Source organism: Drosophila takahashii, chromosome 4 (assembly GCF_030179915.1).
Source record: "Drosophila takahashii strain IR98-3 E-12201 chromosome 4, DtakHiC1v2, whole genome shotgun sequence".
NCBI lineage: Eukaryota > Metazoa > Arthropoda > Insecta > Diptera > Drosophilidae > Drosophila > Drosophila takahashii.
This window is the reverse complement of record NC_091682.1, coordinates 2,897,354-2,922,042: the sequence shown is the minus strand read 5'-3', so window position 1 is coordinate 2,922,042 and position 24,689 is coordinate 2,897,354. Positions and strand designations below refer to the sequence as shown.

The window sequence follows — 24,689 nt, the reverse complement described above, 5'->3', positions numbered from 1 at the left end:
GATTCCTATATGGAACTCTTAAGTGCAAATTTACTGATTCCATGACCCTAAAATACAGTTCGTATACCCTCACACAAAATTCAATACTCAGGGAGCGTTAGTTGTTCGAGCTGGCAAAAGTGGCTATTTTCGTATAAAAATAACTTTTAAACGTGACTTTTTACAGTAATGTGTTATATACCAAAATTTAAGGAATCTCAAGGGCTATACAGTTTAAAGTTGTAAGGAAAATCGTTAGAGCCGTTTTTGAGAAAATTAAAAAAAAGCTAAAAAGAAAGTTTAAAAAAAAATTCTTTTGTTCATATCTTTTTAACTATTACATTTACACAAATTGCATATGGAGGGCGTTTATAGCATTTAAAAATACCTTTCAAACGAGATGCAGCACAAGTCTGTAGCTTTAGTAGTATAGAAGTTACGGAATTCCGAATTTTAGCTATTTATAGCTGTTTTCCCGCTAAACTAGCGAGTTTTTCCAAAAGTGGTGGAACAAAAGTTTTTTATATCGATGTGATGAACGTCATATCAAATTTTCAAAACTTAAAAAACATGTTTTGGACAAACTGACAAACTGACAAACAGAATTAAATTTTCATTTTGGGAAGACGAAGAAAATCTTATTTTGGCTATAACTTTTTAACGGAGCGTCGGATTTTGACATATGACCCCTCATTCGACGGGTATACAACTAAAACATTGCGAGGGGGTATTTATCCCAACCGGCCCCAACAGCTCCAAATTTCTAAATTTTCACTTTTTCACTTTCACCGCTCTCTCCCCCAAGCCAATTGATTTTCTTAAAGTCTTGGTATGCAATCCTGTTAGTTTTCGCTATACCTTTCGATAGGTGTATCATTCATTATGATCGGACCATCACAGTAGATTTTCATTTCTTCGTGTATATATAGTAGTCGCCTTCGCACACTCTCCTGGTGCGCTTCGTCACTACATGGACTGCCGTCCATAGTGATAAAATTAAGGAATACAATTGCTTAAATGGTCCAGACACTTTTTGCAATGTGTGTGGTAAATTTATTATGAGCAATACATTTCGACCCTTTGACAGTGAGGTACACACAAAAAAATTTGCTTGGTAAAATTGACCAACGAAGATAGTTACGTAACTATTAAAATAGTTACGTGTATTTTGTTTTTGCTTTGGATTTGTGTCTTTGCTAATTGTGTGTATTTTGTTGTTGTGAAATGACAATTTACTTAGTAGAATTGACAATTTTGCTGGTTGGGGCCTGTTTGACAATTATTACAGTTGATTTTACCAAGTTTTTTTTTTGTGTGTAGAAGATCGATATTTCCTCTACTTTCGCATTAAACCAAATCTTGAAGAGGCTTGGACACCGAGGAGAATTTGCGAATATTGCCGCTTGACATTACTTAAATGGAGCGAAGGCAAACGGTATGTATTGGTCATAATAAATTTACCACACACATTGCAAAAAGTGTCTGGACCATTTAAGCAATTGTATTCCTTAATTTTATTCATTATCACACACAATCACAAGCACAATCCTCTTTTTTTATTCGTAGTCTTATTTTCGTTTTTTGATACTGCACTACTTATTAAAAAAAGCATGCTTTTTTTGAAAGTATGGTTATTTCATAAAAATGATTTATTATCCATTAAAAATACTCACATAACGCAAGCAATTTTATATTTTTTAAAAAATTTTTAAAAATTAAATTCATTTTTATAATTTTCTAGCTTTTAAATATCTGATTTAGCTATTTTTTGACCCGGCTGCCATCACCACTCATTTTTGTTTACATGTCGCCGCCTAGGATAAAACTAAAATTTGAACATTGTCAACCGAAAAAAGTTGAAAAATCCGAACTTTAAAAATCCACCATAAATACAATTTTTTATGAATTTGGGCCATACTTGGCTTGTTTTGTGCGGTGGGATGTAAACTTTAAGTTTGTACCCATTATAATTTTTCAACGGATCTATTTCGAGTTTTTACGATACATACAGCCGACCTACAGAGGACTAAAAAACACATTTTTCATCTTTGTCGAGCTGCTGCGCTGCCATTACTTATCCAATCATATTGATCTGTATGGCAAAGTTAAGCTCTGATCTATTTACTTTATAATGAAACAAAAACTGGCCCAATTGGGTGGATATTTGCCGAGATATAGGAAGAAATTCGAAAAAAGTCCGGTATTTAACATTTTGAACTTTAAAAAATCTTTAAAAAAAAACTGTGCCATCGAAAAAAAATAAGTGGTATTTTCGTGATTTGGGGGTCGAACACTAACAGAATTTGCCATCAATTGCTTTGTAGCTCTCCAAGAATATTATTTTGTAAACTAGTGTAATTTATAGTATATTGTTCTTTTAATCTTTTATAACCGAAACTTGTAAAGTTATAATATTAATAAACAAAATCGTAATGGTGTAAAAAGCAAGTGGCCGTCGCGAAAATTATTTCGTTCTTTACTTTACAATAGCTTAATTCCAACTCATATAACAAACTGCCATAAAAACAAGTTATATTTATGGAGATTTCGAGGGAAGCAGACTTTTAAAAATATTCTTAATCATTTAAAGCGCCCAAGAAAATCGAACTACTAATTTTTTAGTTCTTCCCTTTATTTTGTCCGCCAAAATTGGTTCAAATTTTGTTCACCAAATGTATTTTCTCCCCCCTTTATGAACTGATTTTTAGGAATATATTGATTGTCGTACCCTAGGATATAAGTCAGAGCCTTGTTGCATAAGAGCGCCAATGGCAAACCAAAAACTATTTTTTAAAGTGAAATTGTTTTGTATTCGAACTAAATCCACTGTATTATCGTCCGAGACATCTTCATCAGCATCAGATAGTTGTAAATTTAATGTACCATGTCCACAAGTATCATCACTTTCAATATAATTATTGGATTTGCTTATTTTGTTGTCTGAATTTAAATATACTTCTTCATCATGTTCTGACATTGCTTTTCTGTTCGTTAATTCCAATTGTTCGTCATAGCAATTTTCTTTTTGAATTTCGCGCAGTATATGGTCACAAGCCATTGAACAGGGAGGCTTTGAATTAACCCATTCTATCGGTGATAATCGAGCGACAATCCAAATGCAAATTGATACAAAAATATATCCAAATGCAATATAAAACCAAATTTCAAAAGCAAGTGGAGATAAAAACGAGAAGAATTTAGTTTGGGCTCGATCTGAAATCTGAAATACAACAACAATTAATATAATTATCTTTTTAAATTGCGATCAAGCTGAAAAAATCGCGAAAGAAAGTTATATACGAATAAATACACCTTATAATTAATGAACCTTAAAATATATCGGAGGTGCCACAGAAATCACTTGGCGCTGACCTCGGGTATTATTAATACTGAAGTACATTAGAATTCAGTACAAATTCAGCAAAACGTGATCTGTGGCACCCCCATGTAACTTTGTTTGGGTATACCTTTGGATTAAGTCCAGATCCTTGGCGTAAGAATGTTCCTGTTATAAACCAAAAACTGTTTGATATGGAAAACTGATTTTCCACTATATCCGTTTCCTTGTAGCATGGGTGGGGGTTTTTCCACTCATACGGAGAAAATCGAGCCATCACAAAGAGCGCGAAAGATACTAATATATAAGCAGCTAGCACATAAAGCCATATCTCGATTGCCAAAGGATTCATAAAGGAGAACAGTCGTGTGGGTTGACTTGTCGGTACCTATTAAATTTGGCCACATATGTGAAGGGAATTTTAAAATTTGAATCTACTCTTTTACAATTTGCGTAACTACACACATTAAAAAGTTTAAAAAAAGGCGGTATTGAAATGTCAATAGGTTTACCTTAAAAAGTATACCAATGCCCAAATTCATAAACGGTTTTGTAAAGTCAATAACACTCTCCCGGGCATAGTTAATTGTCATTGAGGCTACGGCAAGATCAGCACGCTGAAAAGAAATCATTTATTGACAATAAAATTTAGACCAATATTAGAGTTACTGTATTTTGAAGTAAAAACTTGCCCTTTCCATTAACTCTTGCACAATTCCATTCCATGAATTAGTCTCAGGTATGTAAACACCATACATATTATCGGGAACTAATTCAATCTTGTATTGAAATCCAACTTGTTGCGCGATCGCTTTAAGAAGGTCTATACAAAATCCTTCAAACCTTATATTTCCGGTGAGATTTGTATCTTCTTTAACCATAACATACGGACGCTCCTAAAAAAATAAAAAAGTCAAGACATTTAGTTTTAACTAAGACTGTACTAAATGTATAGAACAATATGAGAGAATGCTATAGTGGAGTGCCCCGACCTTCAGATACTTGTTACTCAGCTAACGGGATTGCAAGGGAGATATGGAAGCATAAAAGCGACACCAAAATGTTTATTGCTCATAACTTTTTAATGACAGACTTCAACTTTTTTTAAATGGGAATTTCAATACCCGAATCGGCAAGTCGAAGTTTATTTACCCTTGCAAATCCTTCCTATAACACAAAATTGAACTTTGTGAAATTTCCACGAACCATTTCTATGATATTTGGGAGCTCCTGAGTAAAAGTCTAATACAAACTTATGTTCCATCACTTACACGTTCCGCGGTAAGCTAATGATACTAAAAACCGATGTTTGGCGACAATTGGAATTAAGTGGCCTATATAATTGGGCTTGCTTTAATTATTTTTTCTGAACTTTCCAAAGAAAAAATAGTCCCCCACTGTAAACCATTGTCCATATAATTGGACGTCAAAGTTAAAAATCCCAAAAGGTTCACGATTTCTTTGATGGAAAACCAATTCTAAAATTTAATCTTAAATGGCTCTCATTTTTTTTATTCATTGAATTATGTTAACTATATGCCTTTATTTCGGTTTAAAGCGTTTTTATGAGGATTTTTTTGGATTTATTATACCAATAAAACGAAAACACCTCTTAACGAAGTAAAAGGTCCTGACGATCGCACCATCCACATACAAAAGTTCTGATATCAAATTTTGTGATATTGTATATTGTATTCGTGCAAAAATATTGTAACCGGTAGAAAGACGCGTTTCCGACCCTATAAAATATTTATATTCTTGATCAGGATCACTAGACGAGTCGATCCAGCCATGTCCGTCTGTCTGTCCGTCCGTATGAACGCTGAGATTTTGGAAACTGTGGAAAGCTGGAAAGTTGGGATTAACCATGCAGATTTTTAAGGTTCCTTCTTACTGCAAGTTTGTTAAACTAAAACTAAACAAAACTAAAACTTAAATTAAAACTAATTGTCTGAACTAAATAAAAAAACTTTTCATTGAAATCGTATTCTAATTCTATCTAAAAGAAATGTTTGGCATTTTCAACAATTAAATATTTTCCTAAAAACCCACCTCTCTAGTCATAACGACCAATGTTATATTTGCAATATTGGAATCGTAGAAAGCCGTTGGGTCCGAGATGTTAACACCGCCTTCGGGCTGCCAGTATCCAACCTTTTGAATTTTTTCTTGCTTCAATTTTAAAATATCAAGTTTGAATTTGTTTCGGCGACCTTCAACAAAATTTATGTTTCCAGTTAACCCGTCTGTAATAGCCTAGAATACAAAATTTAAAAATATTTAATTAATGATTTTTATTAAGAGTATATGGCAGGGTCGCTGTCAAGTAGTAAGAAATAAGAATTTTGCTTTGGTAATTTTTAGTTTTCACTTGCAATGATTTTAAAATGTACTTGTTTCGTGTCACAAAAATTAGTTGCATACTCACTGCATTTATTTGGTTATACAATGAAATTCCATCATCCCAGGTTTGGTCAGAGGTGCAGGAGAGGTTTTTGACAGAAAAATTTGGACGACTATCTAAATTGAAAAAGTGTAACCCAGAGGCAAAGGCGTACACCGAATCAAACATTAAAGCGGACTCTGTCTAAAGAAAATGGGGGATATTAAACAATTTTGTTTTTAAAGGGGTCGTTTTCTATTTTACCTGTATATAGGGAATTCCATTTATGTTTTGTAACCCATTGTGTTGTAATTTCTGCATTTGATCTATAACTTCGAGATATCTTCTGCTATCAACATCGACCAATCGAAAGGCAGTTATATTTACGCTGTTATATCTAAAATCCTCTAGATCATACGTTTCCAAGTCCTGTTAAAAATATTTGGTTTAATAATTGTTGATTAATATTGATTAATATACCAGCTCTTAGAGATTGTACTAGTACAAAATTTCTTGACGTTATTTTCATATTAAGTTTTTTGCTTTGAACGACTTTTTATTAGGTTGAATACTAGCCCTGAAGTAATATTACACCTAGTTCGTAAACATTATTTTAAATTTCTTTAATTCTTTGAGGGCTGTTTCATGTCCGCTTGTTAAAGTAGGCTTTAAACCTTGAAAAGGTTAAGCATTCTTTAATTTAACATGCGAACTAGAAAACAGCCCTTTATGTTATTAAATCAAATTAAATCTTCATGGGGTGAAAAACTAGTGACACGATTGCACCTTTTTTTTTGCTTTTATTGCAACAACGAATGTGGAAAGTGATGGTTGGTCGCACGACTAGCGCATATGACCAGATAATCCGGCCTGTTCCAGTTTTCACTCGGAAGTGAATTTGATTTCATGCTAGCGTATTTAAGTCCGCCTGTCAAATGCTTGGCGAAACAACGAGGGATATTTAAATCCTTGCCATTCTTTCGGAGGTGATTCCTGGAACTGGTCTAAGAAATTCGATTCCGTGTGAATCTTTCGGAAGTGAAAACTAGAACAGGTCCGTATATGTCGTGTTTGTCTGTGTTTTAAAAGTGAATCCGCACCACGAGGTCCCTTGCCCTACCCTGCGTGAGCTGTGCGTGTTTCTTCAAAGGCCTGTGAGTGTGGTCTGACGATTGCATCACTGGACGAGTCGATCTAGCCATGTCCGTCCGTCTGTCCGTCCGTCCGTCCGTCAGTCCGTCCGTCCGTCTGTCTGTCCGCTTCTAAGCAAACTAGCCTCTCCGTTTTAAAGCTATCGGCTCTTTCTATTGCAGGTAGTATATATGACGGAACCGACCGGATCGGACAACTATATCTTATAGCTCCCTTAGGAAACTTTGGAAAACAAGAAAGGAAACTAGCTTCGGCCAGCCGAAGCTTATATACGCTTGCAGATCATTCTTATTAACTTACAAAAACATTAAATTTTGATTTACTTTTGTATATGTAACATCAAACTAAATTTTAGCTGCTTTCTTATTATTTTGGCATTAGTTTGCTGATCCTTTCTATAACAGCTTTATAATAAAGCCTAAGCTATAATTTTTTTAAAGTTTTTTTCCGATCTTTCCTTTGGGAACTATAAGATATATATGGCCGATTCGGACCGTTCCAACTTATATACAACCTGCAATATAAAGAAGACTTTTGGGAAAGTTTCATCCCGTTAGCTTAAAAACTGGGAGACTAGTTTGCATAGAAACGGACAGACAGACGGACGGACAGACTGACATGGCTAGATCGACACGTCTAGTAATGCTGATCAAGAATATATATACTTTATGGGGTCGAAAACGTCTCCTTCACTGCGTTGCAAACATCTGACTAAAATCTTTATAAGCTCTGCAAGGGTTGTTTCACTTAAAAATGCATATCTCTTAGAATTTGCACTTCATTTTCAAATATTTGGCATTAACTTGTTAACAACAAAACGCCCCTTAGATCTGAAAGATCAAAATAATTTATAAAGTTTGTTTGTATTTTTTTGAAGTAAATGAAAAATAGCTATAACAAAAAAACGGAAGAAACGAAACTTTTTTAGCCTTTTAGTTTTAACTGCTATTTGGTCTAATTTAGTTCAAAATGGACGGGAAAAAGTTAAAACAAACTAAAATTGATTAAAAAAACATAAATAAATATTTTCTGAAAGTTTGGAGTACTTTTGGCGTGAGTCCCAGCTTACAATGTCGTTTTTTGGCACTTAAAAAAAAATATTTTTTAGTTTTCCTTAAGGAAAAAAATATTTGTTGTTTTTTCTAAAGCTAATAGACTAGCCTTTTGATCAGAACCTAATGCGTGAATTTTCATAAGTGAATGTAGAAATGGCAGATCGATAACAAAAGGTGTACCAACCTACAGACCTCTCAAATATTCTCTTCTACTGTAGGATATGATTTTTTTTAATATTTCCGAATTTCGAATTAAATTTAACAAAAATCGGACGAATTTATTATATACCTGCCATAGGGAAGGACAGAAAAAATAATGTCAAAATAATACGAAATTTAATATTTGTGCGATTTGTAAGTTAATAGGAATGATCTGCAAGGGTATATAAGCTTCGGCTGTCGGAGCTAGCTTCCTCTCTTGTTTTTTGTATTTTCATCGGAATAGCAGTCTCGTCGCGCACCCTCCCGAAAATGTGATATTCAAAAAGAATACAACAAAAAAATGGTTTTAAAATCTTCTTCGACAACTAAATTAAAAAAATGTCTCTAAGTGTAAAGCAAAGACATGTTAAATTTTTAGAAAATGCTCTGTTTTATTCTTCACATTGACCCCGACCCTTGTTTTAATGGAGAGGTAAACTTTTTATGAGTGTTAATTTAAACTTAAAATGGAAAATTCGTATAGAAAATAATGGTAAATTTATTTATAATTTTATTAATTATCTACTTACGAATGTTGTAAACATATAGTGGTATCGGTGATCATTCATTTGCAGTTGTAATATCTAAAAATAAAAAATATTTAAATATTAAATATAACTATTTATTTATTAAACACTGTTTTCGTTTTCGCGTCATAAAAAATCACCATAAACAGCCGAATTTAACCATGTCCGTTTCTACTCAGTTTTTAAACTATCGCAATGAAACATTTCCAAAAGTGGACTACTATATCTATTCTTTATAATTCCTATTGGAGTTGTCGGAAAATAATATAAACAAATTACACTAGTTTACGACTTTAAATTTTTTTCGTAATAATCGCAGAGCCCAATTTTTATACCCTTGCAGAGGGTATTATGATTTCAGTCAGAAGTTTGTAACGCAGTGAAGGAGACGTTTCCGACCCCATAAAGTATATATATTCTTGATCAGCATCACTAGACGAGTCGATCTAGCCATGACCGTCTGTCTGTTCGTGTCTACGCAAACCAGTCTCTCAGTTTTGAAGCTATCGGCTTGGAACTTTCCAAAAAGTCTTCTTTCTATTGCAGGTAGTATATAAGTCGGAACCGACCGGATCGGACAACTATATCTTATAGCTCCTATAGGAAAGATCGGAAAAAAAAAACTTTAAAAAAATGCTAGCTTTGGTGTTTTTTGAAATATTAACTTCTTCTCTTGGGAATGTTATTTTTTAAATATTTAGGAATTTCGAATACAATTTAGAAAAAATCGGGACACCATATCATATAGCTGTTATAGGAATGATCGGAAAATTAATGGGAATATAATAGGAAATAAATTACTGCTTCGATGGTTTTTATTGTATTCTCTTCTACTCTGGGATATGACTCATTTTAAATATTTTCAAACTTCGATTTTAATTTTATTAATATCGAACTACTATATCATATAGCTGCCATAGGAACGATTGGAAAATTAGTGAGAAATAATAGGAAATTTAACATTTTTGAGATTTGTAAATTAATAGGATTTATCTGCAAGGGTATATAAGCTTCGGCTGGCCGAATCTAGCTTCCTTTCTTGTTTTTTATGAATTGGAGCTGGTGTTATAGCGTCAGCTGCTTTTTGGCGCCAAAACACATTTTAAAATCGATAGTGGGCGATTGTAAGCAATTGTGGGCGTTAGAGGGGGCGTGGTGCTGCGTAGGTAGCGTAGGTATACTTTATGGGGTCGGAAGCGCTTCCTTTTAGCTGTTACATACTTTTGCACGAATACAATATACCCTTTTACTCTACGAGTAACGGGTATAATTATAAAAAAAAATAGCCGTTAATTTGTTAGTCTAATGGTTTTCGATATGTTAGGTTTTACAAAAGAAGTGCCGAGAATCTGGATTTTTGCGAATATTTTTAAAACGGTTCATTGGATTTTTTGAATTTGATTAGCATTTTCAACGACTCAAAACTAAACGGACAAAATTGGTCCCAAGTTTTATCTTTTTTTGCTATAAACTAGTGTTATAGCTTCGTTGGTTCTCTGGAAAATGCGTAATTTGTTTAATATAAATTTTAATATGCTGTTTCGATTAAAATTAAATCTGTTTGTTAAGCTCTAACAATTTAAATTTAAATTATGTGAATTCATTTTTATATTTTAAAGATAAATTACACTAGTTTACAGCAAAAAAAGATAAACATTGTGACCAATTTTGTTCGATTAGTTTTGAGTTGCTGATCACGCTTAACAAATAAAAAAAATTCTCAAAGAACCGTTCTGAAGATATTCCCAAAAATCCAGATTTTCGGAACTTCTTTTATAAAACCTAACAGATCTCAAAAACCCTTAAACCAATAAACGTGTAACTTGTGATCGGATCGTAGGTACAACCCGTGAAAGTTCAAAAAAAATGTAATTTCTGGCGTTTTTTGTTATAGCTAGTTTTCATTTACTTAAAAAAAATACAAAATTTTTTTGGAAATGGGTTGTTTCACTAAAAAATGCATATCTCCTAGAATTTGCACTCCATTTGCATATATATGGCCTTAACTTGTTAACAACAAAAGAGCCTTTAGATCTGAAAGCTCAAAATAATTTATACATTTTTACTTGTATTTTTTTAAAGCAAAAAAACGCCAGAAATTAAACTTTTTTTGAACTTTCACAGGTTGTACCTACATTAATTGCAACCCGATCACAACGAGTAGTAGCTTTTCGGAAAGGTGCATCTATTGCCTTTTAAATGGTGTAAGTTAAAAGTTTATTGGTTTAAGGGTTTTTGAGATCTGTAAGGTTCTATACAAGAAGTGCCGAAAATCTGGATTTTTGCGAATATCTTCAGAACGGTTCTTTGGGAATTTTTTTTAATACATTTTTTAATTTTTTGAATAAAAAAAAAGAATGGTCTCTGCGTTTATCTCGAAAAAAAATTTAAAGTTGTAAACTAGTGTTATTTTCGAAATTTAGTTATCAAGAAAGGATTTCTGCCTGGCCGATTAAAAAGCGAGATTTCTATTTTATACATAAGAACATTTTCAACAGGATTACGTATGTATTGCCTTGAATGTGGAACCCTTGCATGTTTATAAGCATTTGAATAATAAATTCTTCTTACGGATCTAAAAAACGTTTTTATGTGTGATGGATTTGTATCCACTATTATTTTGTAAATTTCCTTTTGTCGGATTGCTCTTAGGACTTGACGATAGGAGTCCGGACTGGCTTGCCTTATATACATTTCCGTTTTCGTCTCAGTAGATGAGTGCATCAAATTAAATAGTCCTAAAAGAGAATGTAAAATTTTTTTATTTTTATAAACTACTTCTTTAAAAATTATTGCTGGGTCTAAACACACTAATGATTAACATTAAGAGTATACTTCAGAGATAAAAGTTTAAGGTTTCAGGGCAAAACCGGTAATGTTACGAGATTCAAGGTGAATAGATCAGATTGGCGAAAGGTCCTACAGTTTTTAGACGGTTGTGAGGCTCTGAGGAGTTTTATTTTGATCGACATTTTTTTTTATGGATCAATTTTTTTAAAAGAGTTTTAAAATACATTTTTTTTGTATGTTCGTGCTTTTACTTATTTCTCGAGTTACACTTAAACAATTTAGGTGATATTTGTACCCTTGCAGAGGGTATTATGATTTCAGTCAAAAGTTTGCAACGCAGTGAAGGAGATGTTTCCGACCCCATAAAGTATATATATTCTTGATCAGCATCACTAGACGAGTCGATCTAGACATGTCGGTCTGTCCGTCCGTCTGTCCGTCTGTCTGTTTCTACGCAAACTAGTCTCTCAGTTTTGAGCTAGGAGGAGGTATATATGTCGGAACCGACCGGATCGGACAACTATATCTTATAGCTCCCATAGGAAGAAACGTTAAAAAAATCCTAGCTTCGGTGTTTTCTCAAATAATATCTTCTACTCTTGGGAATATTATTTTTTATATGTTTCTAAATTTCGAATTAAATATTTAAAAAATCGGATCACAATATCATATAGCTGCCATAGGAACGGTCGAAAAATTAAATGTAAATTTATAGGAAAAAAATTATATCTTTGGGATATAATTATTTTTAAATACTTCCGAATTTCGATTGTAATTTTAAAAAGATCGAACTACTATATCATATAGCTCACATAGAAACGATTGAAAAATTAATGTGAAATAATAGGAATTTTAAAGATACATCTTTAAGTCAACTAACAAGACCAACAACAAAAAAATCAATCAATAGTTCGATTTTATATTGATTTTTTACCTTTGGAAAAACGGGTATTACAGCCCTGTTAGAGCCCTGTTGTGTCAATTAACAGCTGTAAACGGCCAAAAAAACACCGTTGTCGCAAGCTTCAAAAATGCATATCAAATTAATTTGCTGGTGGATTGTAATGATCAATAGCTTGTTTTTTTGTCAAAGCACATTCTACCAGTAGAAGCTATAAAAATAATTTCGGTTTTTAGGCGTGTATTTTTAACGAAGCCATTTATGCCAGCATTTTTGCATTTTTTCTAACTTTTTCAACTTTGACAAAATGTAGCTTCTAAACTAACGAATGCAGTGTATTAGAAAGTTGGAGGGCACTATATTACCTGTAAAATGAGTCATTTATGGTTGAAATCGGTTAACCACAACTCAAGTTAGAAATTAAAAAAGTGTCAAAAACGTTTTTTACACTTTAAAAAAAATTTTATCCATAAAAAAAATTTTAAGTGCCATTTTTATAATCAGGAAGACGTACCTTACCGGAAAACAAAGGTTTCATTCATGGTATATTTCATCGATTTTTTTTTGTAAACTGGTGTTACAGTCAAAAATGGTGAAAAAAATTTACATTTTCGAAGTTTGCTGACTTGAAGCTCTCAAAATTTCTGAACGTATCTTATTATAGCTGTAATTTAAAACAAATATTACCTAAATTGATTGAGGGCAACACGCGATATATATAAAAACAAGGACATACTTAACAAAACCAATTCCTTAAAAACAATAATTATACTGTGCTACACAAATAAAGCTTTTTAAATTTACACCAATGGAGGTTATATTGTTGAATTCATTACGAATTCCCAAGATAAACTGCGTTTTCCAAAAAGTTCCCCGACGCAAGGATTCTTAGCACAAGGAACTCAAATTTGAAAAATGCTGAAATTCGCCAACTTTCCGGAGGTATCACCGGCAAGCGGATTCATGATTCACGCCCCCTCTAACGCTGACAATCGCCTTAAACGATTTTAAAAAATCTTTTAAAAAGTGCAGCTTTATGGTGTAAATGTAAAAATGTAAAAAAGATTTTTGAAATCGGACCATTCGTTAAAAAGTTATGCGCGATAAAAATTTAATATCTCTATCTCCCTCGCACTCCCTTTAGCTGAGTAACGGGTATCTGATAATCGGGACAACCGAATATAGCGTTTCACTATTGTTTTTATTTAGATCGGAATGAATTTTTTGAAAGTATCAATCAATCAATCACAACTAACTCATCAAACAGCTCCAAAATTCGAAATTTTCACTTTTTTGGTATGCAATCCTGTTAGTTTTTGCGATACCTTTCGATTGGTGTATCACTCATTATGATCGGATCATAGCAGATTTTCATTTCTTCCTGTATATACATATAGTAGTCGCCTTCGCACACTCTCGTTGTGCGCTTCGTCACTACATGGACTGCCGTCCATAGCGATAACTTTAAACTGATTTGCTAAGATTTTTTGGGGCTCCCCAAGTGGCCCCAATGGCTTTCAATTGGAGAAAAGATCAATTTTTTTAATGAAAAGACATTATACATATTTAAAAAATTTGACCGCTTAGATTTAAGGCTTTTTACTATTTTTTACACCCGTTCTAAAATTACAATTTAGTTAAAAATCTCTTCAAACGTCGAAAAATGACACTTCTAAACTGTGTATAAAAAATTCCTTTGGTAAAGTTTTTCCTTAAGCTTTAACGATCCATTGGATAAACAAAGAAACTAACCAAGAAGTCGATCTATTATCGAATTTAAATGTCTCCATAAGCATCATACGTTTTCTGCCTGCATATTGCTATACCTCTCTGCGTTTTCATACAAATTGTTAACAAATGATTCCGTCTCCCTCCCCTCCCTCTGCCATGCATTTCCCTGTGACTCCTTTAAAATATAAAATAAGCTTTAATTCGGTTTTAATTTCCACTGTTGAGATTTCAGATGCATCAGCTTAGCAGTGAAATTGTCCGCATCCACAGATAGTGTTACATATTAGGTCAATGAGCAGTAAAATGGTATCAACTATAAAAATTAATTTGATGGTTTTTGGTTGAATTTTCAAACTTTTTGTGACTATATAGGTGCTATAAACAAATAAGAACAATAAATGAAAAATTTTAGTGGCCTAATTACTCCGTCGCGAACTAAAACTAACGTCTATGAATGAATATATATCTGATTTCATAGCAGGTGGCACTATTAGTTTTTACAGCTTTGAACCTTATTGATTCAACCACCTAAAGTTATTTGAATTATAAAGTTTAAATTTAACGTTTTAATTCTAAGTGATCATGCCATCTTACCCAAACAAATCCCAGTAAATTTTTTAAGCCCTTTCTAATTGCCTCCATTCGTGTGAAACGGTTGGGATTTTTGACAAATGTGAAATTCGCATTAGGCTAACCTAAGGTTTAGAAAACTTAACACGAAAATATACAACATTAGTATTTATCATATCATAAAGCATATATAAGCGGTTTTAACTTAAGCATAAAACACCTCCAAATCTGGACGAATTTCGAGATAGACTGTTTTCAAAATAAATTTGAAAAACAATTTTATATAAGCTCGCCCCAAAATATACGACATAAACTCGCTTGCGATATTATTTCGCTCTGAAGCGACATAAACTCGCTTGCGGCAAATGACACAAACTAACGACACTAAGGGCTGTATCCAATCCTACAAAAAGTCGTCTTAAATCAAAAAAGTCACAACATTTTTCTGTCAAAATTTTGGTTGAAGTTTTTGGACGGCTTTACTCATGCCTCACAAAAAAAACTAAAACACCGTTCAAGAAATAACTCATTATATATATTTATTGAGCTATCAAGCAATTTCGATAACAACCTAGTGAAACGCTCAACGAAAATCGCTAAGATACACTCTCAACAAGAAACATACCCTTGCAGATCATTAAATATAGATTACCTTGCGTTTATGTTCCAAAAATCAAAATTTTAGCTGCTTTCGTATTATTTGGGCATTAATTTTTTGATCTTTCCCATTACAGCTGCATAACATATCCGTCCGAATTTGGTTAAATTTAATTCGAAATTTTGAATGTTAAAGCAAAGCTATATCCCAGAGAAGAAGATAATGTGATAAAAATCAGCAAAGATATGCTTTTTTCCGATTAATTTCCATTTAATTTTCCGACCGTTCCTATGGCACCTATCTGATATAAAGATCCAATTCTTTAAAAATTTAATTCAAAATTCAGAAATATTTAAAAAGTATATTTAAAAAAAAAATTTTTTACGTTTTTTTTTCGAACTTTCCTGTGGGAGCTATAAGATATAGTTGTCCTATCCGGACTGTTCCGACTGATATACTACCTGCAACAGAAAGAAGACTTTTGGGAAAGTTTAATCCCGATAGGTTAAAAGCTGAGAGACTAGTTTGCTAGTAGAAACGGACAGACGGACATGGCTAGATCGACTCGTCTAGTGACGCTGATCAAGAATAAATGTATATCCGTCTGTCCTTCCGTCTCTCTGTTTCTAGTCTCTCAGTTTTTGAGCTATCGGGATGAAACTTTCCCAAAAGTCTTCTTTTTATTGCAGGTAGTATCTTATAGCTCCCATAGGAAGAAAACGTTACAAAAATTCTAGCTTCGGTGTTTTTTTTAAATATTACCTTCTACTTTTGGGAATATTATTTTTTATATATTTCTGAATTTCGAATTAAATATTTAAAAATCGGATCACTATATCATATAGCTGCCATAGGAACCGTCAAAAAATTAAATGGAAATTATTAGGAAAAATTATATCTTTGTTGATTTTTATTACATTCTCTTCTACTCTGGGTTATGACTATTTTTAAATATTTTCAAACTACGATTTTAATTTTAAAAAGATCATATATCATATAGCTGCCATAGAAAGGACCGAAAAATTAAAGTGAAATAATAGGAAATTTAACATTTTTGCGATAAGTCGGAATAGTCGACTACCTATTTGTATACCCTTACAGAGAGTAATATAATGTCAGTCAGATGTTTGCATCGCAGTGAAGGAGACGTTTCCGACCACATAAAGTATATATATTCTTGATCAGCATCAATAGCCGATTCCTTTCTTGTTTTAATATTGTTAGCGAACGCTTACTTCAAAATATACTTAGTAAAATGATTTGTTTGAAGGGATTTAAAAATAAACATACCATAATCTTCTTCATATATAATTGCCACCTTTGTCCAGTTCAAGTACACCATTATATCTCTATATGCTAGAGTTAAGAGAGTGTGCGACGGATACAAATTGATTGAAAATTCTTTAGAATGTTCTTGATCCAGATCAATTCGAACTTCAATGTGGGGTATGTCGAAAGCTTCGCATATGGATTGTACATGTCCAGCAAGTAGAGCATCTGTTGGCCCAAAGATTGCTTGTACACCTGCTTCCAACTGGCGGCAAACTTTCTTGGTGGTGCGAAACGAGTCATCTCGAGGCACATACTCAATATCGTATACAAGTTGTGTATTGGGAAGAAGATTTTTTTCTTTGTTGATTCGGTATATTGCATACTTAAACGCCGACTCGATACTGCTTTCACGTTCATCTTCGGTAAATATAGCACCTATTAAAAACGAATTGTGAGTATAAGTAGTTTTTCATAACTTAAAAAATTACTTTAAGCTTACCTACGCGTATTACGGGTGGCAAGGCATTCGCAATTATGAGTATTGAAAATATTATGTATGAGAAACATATCCTGTTAAGGGTGCTTTGGTCTATTAAGTTGTTCTTTTCTATGGTATCTCGTTTTTTACGTATCTAAGAACATACAAATATTATATGTAATATATATTATACAAAGGGTCTGAACGATGTCTTACCATTATTCGATATGAATTATGTTGCTAAATTACATTTCTTGACTCTTGATCATAATTTGTTAACGTTAACACAGGAAATGTAAACAGTTACAGGTAAAGGCAAAACCACCACTAAAAACACAGCAAAACCAACCCTAATACTTGGAGCTTTAAGCTTAAAGAAGCCAAAAAATGCGTTCCCTTATACGTATATAAGTATATGTACATTTTCTTATACATGAACATTTCATTTAGGCAAATTTTTGTGTTTAAATTAAGCTAAATTAAGTTTAATGCTACTGTAATTTGCTAGCTGTCCGGTTTTTTTTTAACGCACTAAAAACAATTGCCAAAGTTTGGCTATTTCAGAAAATCTTCTATCGGGTCTTAAACTAGTTGATCCCAATGAGAGATTAATGTGTTTTAATGATAATGTCATTTTAAGATATCAAAGAAAAAGGTTTAACATTATATGATTTTATGTACTTAGTTCTTAGTACATGAATAGGCTACATGAACTATATTGTGAACCACAAGTCGGCCAAATTGGAAAATGTATAATTTTTTCAAGCAGTTTAGTGACTGTAAGACGCCTGCTGATATGGTAAAAACTTGAAAAAATATGACAAAAATCCGTCCAAAATACCGTCCAAACCAAAGCCAAACAAGCCATACTTGGATAAAATCCATGGTACAAAATATTTTATATTAATTTTTGAAATTGGCAGTTAATCTTAGGTAGTCCGCCATCCATTTTTTGACGGGCTCTTTCTTGCGATAGTTTGGCGATGTTTTTGCGGTGCAACTTTGAATTCTTCTACTTATAGCCTCTTCCCATAGAGTCCATCCGTTTAAAACGGTTCGGATTTTTGACGAATAAAATTGCGTTCTCCTAATTTTATTGTAGAATAATAAAATAAATAGATTAAGAAAATAGTTTAAAAACATATCTGAACGTTTATAACATATCCTACAACGAGTATGCATACATATTGCTGACTGGGGGGAGCCTAACCTCCCGTACCCCACACTCCGCTCTTACTACGCCTCTGCCTAGCCAATATTGATATGAAAAATTTGTAAGCAAAACCAAATTTATGCTGTTTTTGGTCAATTATACCAAGTTTGAAACTTTATAGAAGTACAAAGTACACTTTTAATTAATATTGGTTTTATTTACGAAGTGCAGAACATATTTTGACACTTTGCTGCAAGCATTGATGTTTTCGTATGCACAACAGCTTACATTTTGGCCCACATATAGCAACCTGGTTGCGAACGCTTTTCCGCTCATAACAAACTACAAATAATTCAAAAAAAAACAAAAAACAATAAGCTGAAGCATTATTTAATTTTTTCCCGCCATCGATTTGATTTGTTCTTGTAGTCATCGTTTCAATTTTTACAGTCAAGAAGAAGAATTCAGAGTTGCACCGAGAAAACATCGCCTAACTATCGAAAAAAAGAGCCCGTCAAAGTCCGTCAAAATTGGATGGCGGACTAACTGGGAAATTTTCGGAACGGCAAAACCGTACGAACCATCCGTTCAACGGATGGTAGATGGTGGATAGAGCTCTCTGGGAAGACCCTATTAACTGCAAAAATTGAAAGAATGACGACGAAAACAAATCAAATCGATGGCGGGAAAAAATTAAATATTGCTTAAGTTCATTTGCAGTTTGTTATGAGTGGAAAAGCAAGCAAGCAAACAGGTTGCTATAAGTGGGCCACAATGTAAGATGTTCTGTGTACGAAAACTATTAATTAAAAATGTAATGTGTACTCCTATAAAGTCCCAAAGTGGCTATAAATTACCAAAATAAAACAAATTTGGTTTTGTTTACAAAATTTTCATATTTATATTGGCTAGACAGAGGCGTAGTAGGAGCGGAGTGTGGGGAACGGGAGGTTAGGTAATACTCGTTAAAGGATATGTCATTAAACGTGAGAACGCCATTTTACGACAGTTTTACCGAGCTGAAATCCCCCTTCGTTAATGTTGGGATGAGAAACTGCTTTTCAAGTCAGCTGTTATCGGATGGTGGATGTGCTCTGTGGAAACACGAGTTTCACATCTGTCAAAAATCCCAACCGTTTCACACGGATGGACTCTATGGGAAGAGGCTATTAAGTGAAAAATGCGTGCTGGTAACACTAAAATGATTTGCAATTACTTTTAACAAAACAAGGTGACACTCTGGCTTCCAACGATTCAACAAAGTTTTCAATAGCCTCGGGATTGTATTGAACAGCTGAATAACTGAACTCCACTGGTGTAGACTAAAACATGTTATTTATATTTTGAATTTAGATAAACCTTTTGTACTACACATTATAATTTAGTATAAAATGTATTCCAGGAATGTGTTTTAATATAATCCTTGACTTTAAAAATTTGTTTTGGTGTGACATAGTTTTATTTTTATTTTTGTCATTTACCTTACCTTTCTATTTATTAATGGGAAGCACCTTATACAGAAAATAAAATCGGTTGGTAGCTCCACAGGTGTAGAAAATCGGTTGGCAGCCCAAAAGATTTGAATTGTTGGTATTTTTTAGTCCATTTTAAGCGTTAATCTTTTCTACACAAGTATCTAAAAATGTCGGATAAACATTACCAATATATTGAGAAAAACTGTATTTAAACTTAGCATTGCGTTTCTATACGTTACAAGTCGCCTTTTAATTGACAAAAAAGTAAGAAACTTCACAAAGATACATAATATCGATTTTTTCTGGCCTACTGTTTAAGTGCACCAACTTAATTTTTTTCTTGGATCTGGACTGTTACAGTAAAATTATTTTATCTGCAGATGTTGCAATTATCCTTTTCTGTATTATTAGGATAAAACATGCACCGACTTAATTAAAAGAATCGGTGTTGTACTATTCATAACACAAGATTATTAAAAACTGAATATATCCATTACAGAATGTGTATCTCATGGATACAAACACATACAAAGAAGATTTTTACAAACATATCAAATACATATGTGTGTACATACCTATAAATGAATATTTGCGCCCTAGCATGCAGTTTATCTAAACATGTAAAATAATATGAGTTTCGACACAAAAAAAATTCTTTCATGAACAGAATTTAGTTTAGAGTTTTACCTATTTACATGGTTTATGGCCATTTTAATCCATATCAAACATCAATGAAAAAAGTTTATAGCAAAATAAACGTTTACAGTTTAAATAATTTTCTATTTTGAAAAAAAAAACTGTTGTGCTTTTTATACGGTATAAATGTTATTAAAGGATGTAATTAAACCCAGGGCAAAAACCACTAAATACATACGTTATGGACCTAGTTATGGTTCTATGAGATTTGCTTAAGTTTTGAGTTAGTGGAAGTAGGTTCCATTTACTATGCATTCGTTTGATTTTACACAAATAAATTGCCATGAAACCAAAGATGTTTTTGCATTGATGTACGTATACACATACAGCTGCGGCCAGAAAACTAGCACCATTAAATGGGTATTCTTTGAAATATTTTCATTCTGTTTTTATGAGTTAGTAGGGTTACATATCTAGTAACTAAAATAAGGTAGGCACATTAGGTACAGTTACCTAAAAAGTAGCAAATTTAGGCGGCATCAAAAATATCACTTTTTTTTGGAAAAAAGCTTAAAAACCTTTAAAAATTGAGATCGTAAAATATTGTTTGTTGGAATATTTTATTTTATATATCTTAGGGTGAAAAAAATTGTTTTGAAGCTTTGACAACAACAAAAACAACAGGAAAGGAAGCTAGCTTCGTCCATCCGAATCTTATATACCCTTGCAGATCATTCCTATTAACTTACAAAAACATTAAATTTAGCTTTATTTGCTTATATGTTAAAACAATCACCTGCTTATATGTTAAAACAATCATAATTTTAGCTGCTTTCGTATTATTTCGTATTCCAATGGGAGCTATGTAATATAGACGTCCGAATTTTGTTGAATTTAATTCGAGATTTTGAAATGTTAAAGAAAAGCTATATCTCAGAGAAGAAGAGAATGTAATAAAAATAAAAAAAGATATAATTTTTTCCTTTTCATTTCGATTTAAGTTTCTGACCGTTCCTTTGGCAGCTATATGATATAGTGATCTGATTTTTTAAAAATTTAATTATAAAATCTGAAATATTATAATATAATATAATGTACCCAAAAGTAGAAGGTAATATTTCAAAAACTCCGAAACTAGAATTATTTTAACGTTTTTTTTCCGATCTTTCCTATGGGAGCTATAAGATATAGTTGTCCGAAAGAAAGAAGACTTTTGGAGGCTTATAGTTTCTAAACGACTAAAGCTACAGACTCGTGCTATACATCGTTAAAAAGATAAATGCAATAGTTTAAAATTTATGGCTACAAGTTTTTGTTTCAAATCACTTTTTGCCTATTTTCTCCAAAACGGCTCTAACGATTTCATTTTAAATTTGATACTATATAGCCCTTGAGATTCCTCAATCAATGCAATGCACCAACCCGACTCTAGCGTTCCCTCTTGTTATACCCGTTACTCGTAGAGTAATTATACCCGTTACTCGTAGAGTAAAAGGGTATATTAGATTCGTGCAAAAGTATGTAACAGGTAGAAGAAAGCGTTTCCGACCCTATAAACTATATATATTCTTGATCGGGATCACTAGCCGAGTCGATCTAGCTATGTCCGTCTGTCCGTCTGTCTGTCTGTCCGTCTGTCTGTCCGTCTGTCTGTCTGTCCGTCTGTCTGTCCGTCTGTCTGTCTGTATGAACGCTGAGATCTCGGAAACTATAAAAGCTAGAAGATTGACATTTTGCATGCAGATTCTAGGAGTTCCTACGCAGCGCAAGTTTGTTTCAAAAGGGGGCCACGCCCCCTTTAACGCCCACAATCGCTTATATACGATTTTAAAAATTTCAATATTTTGAAAAGGTAAAAATGCAGTTTTATTGTGTTTATCAATACTTATCGAAATGTAGAAAAAATTTTTTAAATCGGACCATTTGTTAAAAAGTTACGGCCGAGTCCTTCGCACTCGCTTTAGCTGAGTAACGGGTATCTGATAGTCGGGGCACCCGACTATAGCGTTCTCTCTTGTTTTAGGTTATAATCGTGGTAAAGCTTTGAAAATAAATGCATTTTGTATTCCGCATAAAATAGCATATCTAATTCTGGGTTATCAACGTGAAAATCAACTTTGTTTATTCCTTTCAAATGTATTTTGGGTTCACATTTTATTTTTCTTGGTTGTCTGAAGTGAAATTTAATGCTTTTTAATCAAAACAAGAAAGGAAGCTAACTTCGGCAAGCCGAAGCTTATATACCCTTGCAGATCATTCTATTAATTTACAAATCGCAAAAATGTTAAATTTCCTATTATTTCACTTTAATTTTTCGATCGTTTCTATGGCAGCTATATGATATAGTAGTTCGATCTTTTTAAATAAATAAAAATTCCCATTAAAAACGATTTTGAACTTTATTGTGGGTGTTCTGCTAAGTTGATATCAACTTAGTAGAACATCTCATAATTTTAAAAATAATTGAGCGGCAAATTTTTTTCTTTCACGAATAATTTACGGATAAATACCGGCAAATTGTCGATAGAAAAAAATTTGCATTTTTAAAAGTTGCATTGCAACTTTATGCACATTAGCACTTTGTCCAACATTTTTGTTCAACAGTAATTAGTTATGACGTTAGTCACATAAACATTTATCGCTCAGGCATATCTACCAGCTTAGAGTGAATAAAATCATGATTTTGTCTGCGTCGCATAAACAGCGGATTTTTTATTTCACGCTTTCAAGAAATCATGATTTTCTGAAAACTATATTATTCACTTTTTTAATTGAATCATTAAAAAGTACTCATTCTTAATAAATCAAACAGAACAGAATAAACAGAATGCAAATATTGCAAAAAATAGACATTGGTGCATCCCTTAAAAAAAACAAATTTATTCTATGTATGGGGTTTGAAAGATAAAGGGGATATCTTTTAAAAAATGTTAACATCAAAACAAACCATGAATCCGTTTGCCTGCCTTTTTCGAACTTTGAGGTCCCCGTACTAAGAATTCTTGTGTTGGAGAACTTTTTGGAAAACGCAGTTTAACTTGGAATTCGTAACGAATTCAACAATTTAGCATCCATCGAGGTAAATTGAAAAAGCATTAATTTTGTTGCACAATGTGATCCTTGAAGAACAGTTATACAGTAATATACATTTATTAAAAATGCTGCTCAAGTTGAATAACAAAATGTGATATATGATTACTTTCAAAAATATAACTAAATCTTGAACTTGAGGACAAGTGATTTCACCAACATTTTCATAAAGAATGTCAGTTACCTTTTTGGTGATATTTTTTTGAAGAACTTTTACATAAAAATTATGATAAGGCTTCGATGGTCCATGCTAATTAAACCAAAAATAATGTTATATTCTGCATTGTTTTTTATTCTTGTTTTAAACCCACATTTAAAAACTATTTTCTATTTCAGAAAATCTTAAATAATAGGCCTTTGTTTTTCATCTATAACCATGACTGTACACAAATGCTTAGGCTGCATTTACATTGCAGTGATGTTGTCTGCACATCTAGCTGCTGGAATTGTAACGTCAAGTGAAAATGATGATGAATATTTAACTCAAAAAGGTATTGTAATCCTCTTACTTTATAATAAACACTTAAACTTAAAACGTTTAGGAAGTACTCCTTTTAAATCTTTTATTCCAAATATAAATATTGTTAGTTTATCGTGAGCAAGATAAGTGTTGTATTTCCGAGTTGACCTTAAAATACCATAAGATTATGTCTATACGGTGTTATAAAATATTATAAATGTTATTATACAAATACACAGTACAGTAGTTTTATTCGTTTTATTCATTCAATGTCAAAACAATAAGACTTCGAAATAATTCGAAAACAATATGTCATTGTTTTTATGAACGCTGAATGAAAGCTGCGGTCTCAGAAACTAAATCTAGAAATGTAGAATAAATATTGTTAGTTTATCGTGAACAAGATAAGTGTTGTATTTCCAAGTTGACCTTAAAATACCATAAGATTATGTCTATACGGTGTTATAAAATATTATAAATGTTATTATACAAATACACAGTACAGTAGTTTTATTCGTTTTATTCATTCAATGTCAAAACAATAAGACTTCGAAATAATTCGAAAACAATATGTCATTGTTTTTATGAATGTTGAATGAAAGCTGCGGTCTCAGAAACTAAATCTAGAAATGTAGAATGCCTCGTGTAGGTTTTAAAGGTTCAAGTTTTATCAAACAAGATGCAACGCCTAATTTAACGACCACATAAAATATAAATATAAGAAACAATATTAAAAGTAAAACGCTTTGTCCTACTTTTTGAAATGTTTTGATCCTGTTTTTGCACCTAAAACGCGAAATTTTACTCCTTTAGCTAAGTAAAATTATTTATTATAAATTTTTTTTATATTGGTCAACAGAGTAACGGGGTACTGATGGTAAAGGCACTCGGATATTGCATT

General features: G+C 32.5%; 2 protein-coding genes across 11 annotated transcripts in view; one reads left to right on the top strand and one right to left on the bottom strand.

Annotated features, from left to right (window-relative positions):
• Nucleotides 1-19,749, bottom strand: part of LOC108054916 (glutamate receptor ionotropic, kainate 2) — a 25,861-nt gene extending 6,112 nt beyond the window's left edge. The window contains exons 1-12 of one of the 10 annotated variants that reach the window (XM_070218040.1): nucleotides 19,614-19,749; nucleotides 17,000-17,128; nucleotides 16,515-16,931; nucleotides 11,206-11,372; nucleotides 8,638-8,691; nucleotides 5,964-6,128; nucleotides 5,745-5,903; nucleotides 5,369-5,572; nucleotides 4,009-4,212; nucleotides 3,829-3,933; nucleotides 3,447-3,704; nucleotides 2,708-3,199 (exon numbers count right to left, since the gene is read on the bottom strand). In XM_070218040.1, the coding sequence (XP_070074141.1) occupies nucleotides 2,708-3,199; nucleotides 3,447-3,704; nucleotides 3,829-3,933; nucleotides 4,009-4,212; nucleotides 5,369-5,572; nucleotides 5,745-5,903; nucleotides 5,964-6,128; nucleotides 8,638-8,691; nucleotides 11,206-11,372; nucleotides 16,515-16,931; nucleotides 17,000-17,063 (2,289 nt within the window). In that variant the 5' untranslated portion in view covers nucleotides 17,064-17,128; nucleotides 19,614-19,749. Of the gene's footprint in view, nucleotides 1-2,707; nucleotides 3,200-3,446; nucleotides 3,705-3,828; nucleotides 3,934-4,008; nucleotides 4,213-5,368; nucleotides 5,573-5,744; nucleotides 5,904-5,963; nucleotides 6,129-8,637; nucleotides 8,692-11,205; nucleotides 11,373-15,278; nucleotides 15,411-16,514; nucleotides 16,932-16,995; nucleotides 17,129-17,190; nucleotides 17,322-19,613 lie in introns of those variants that run through there. The other 9 variants (XM_044395398.2, XM_044395400.2, XM_044395399.2 and 6 more) reach the window with 9 other exon arrangements.
• The window catches only part of Cals (calsyntenin 1), a 24,115-nt gene continuing 19,157 nt past the window's right edge, over nucleotides 19,732-24,689 (top strand). Inside the window, exons 1-2 of the mRNA XM_017136854.3 lie at nucleotides 19,732-19,866; nucleotides 23,665-23,819. Coding sequence (XP_016992343.2) covers nucleotides 23,705-23,819 — 115 coding nt within the window. The 5' untranslated portion in view covers nucleotides 19,732-19,866; nucleotides 23,665-23,704. The remainder of the gene's footprint in view (nucleotides 19,867-23,664; nucleotides 23,820-24,689) is intronic.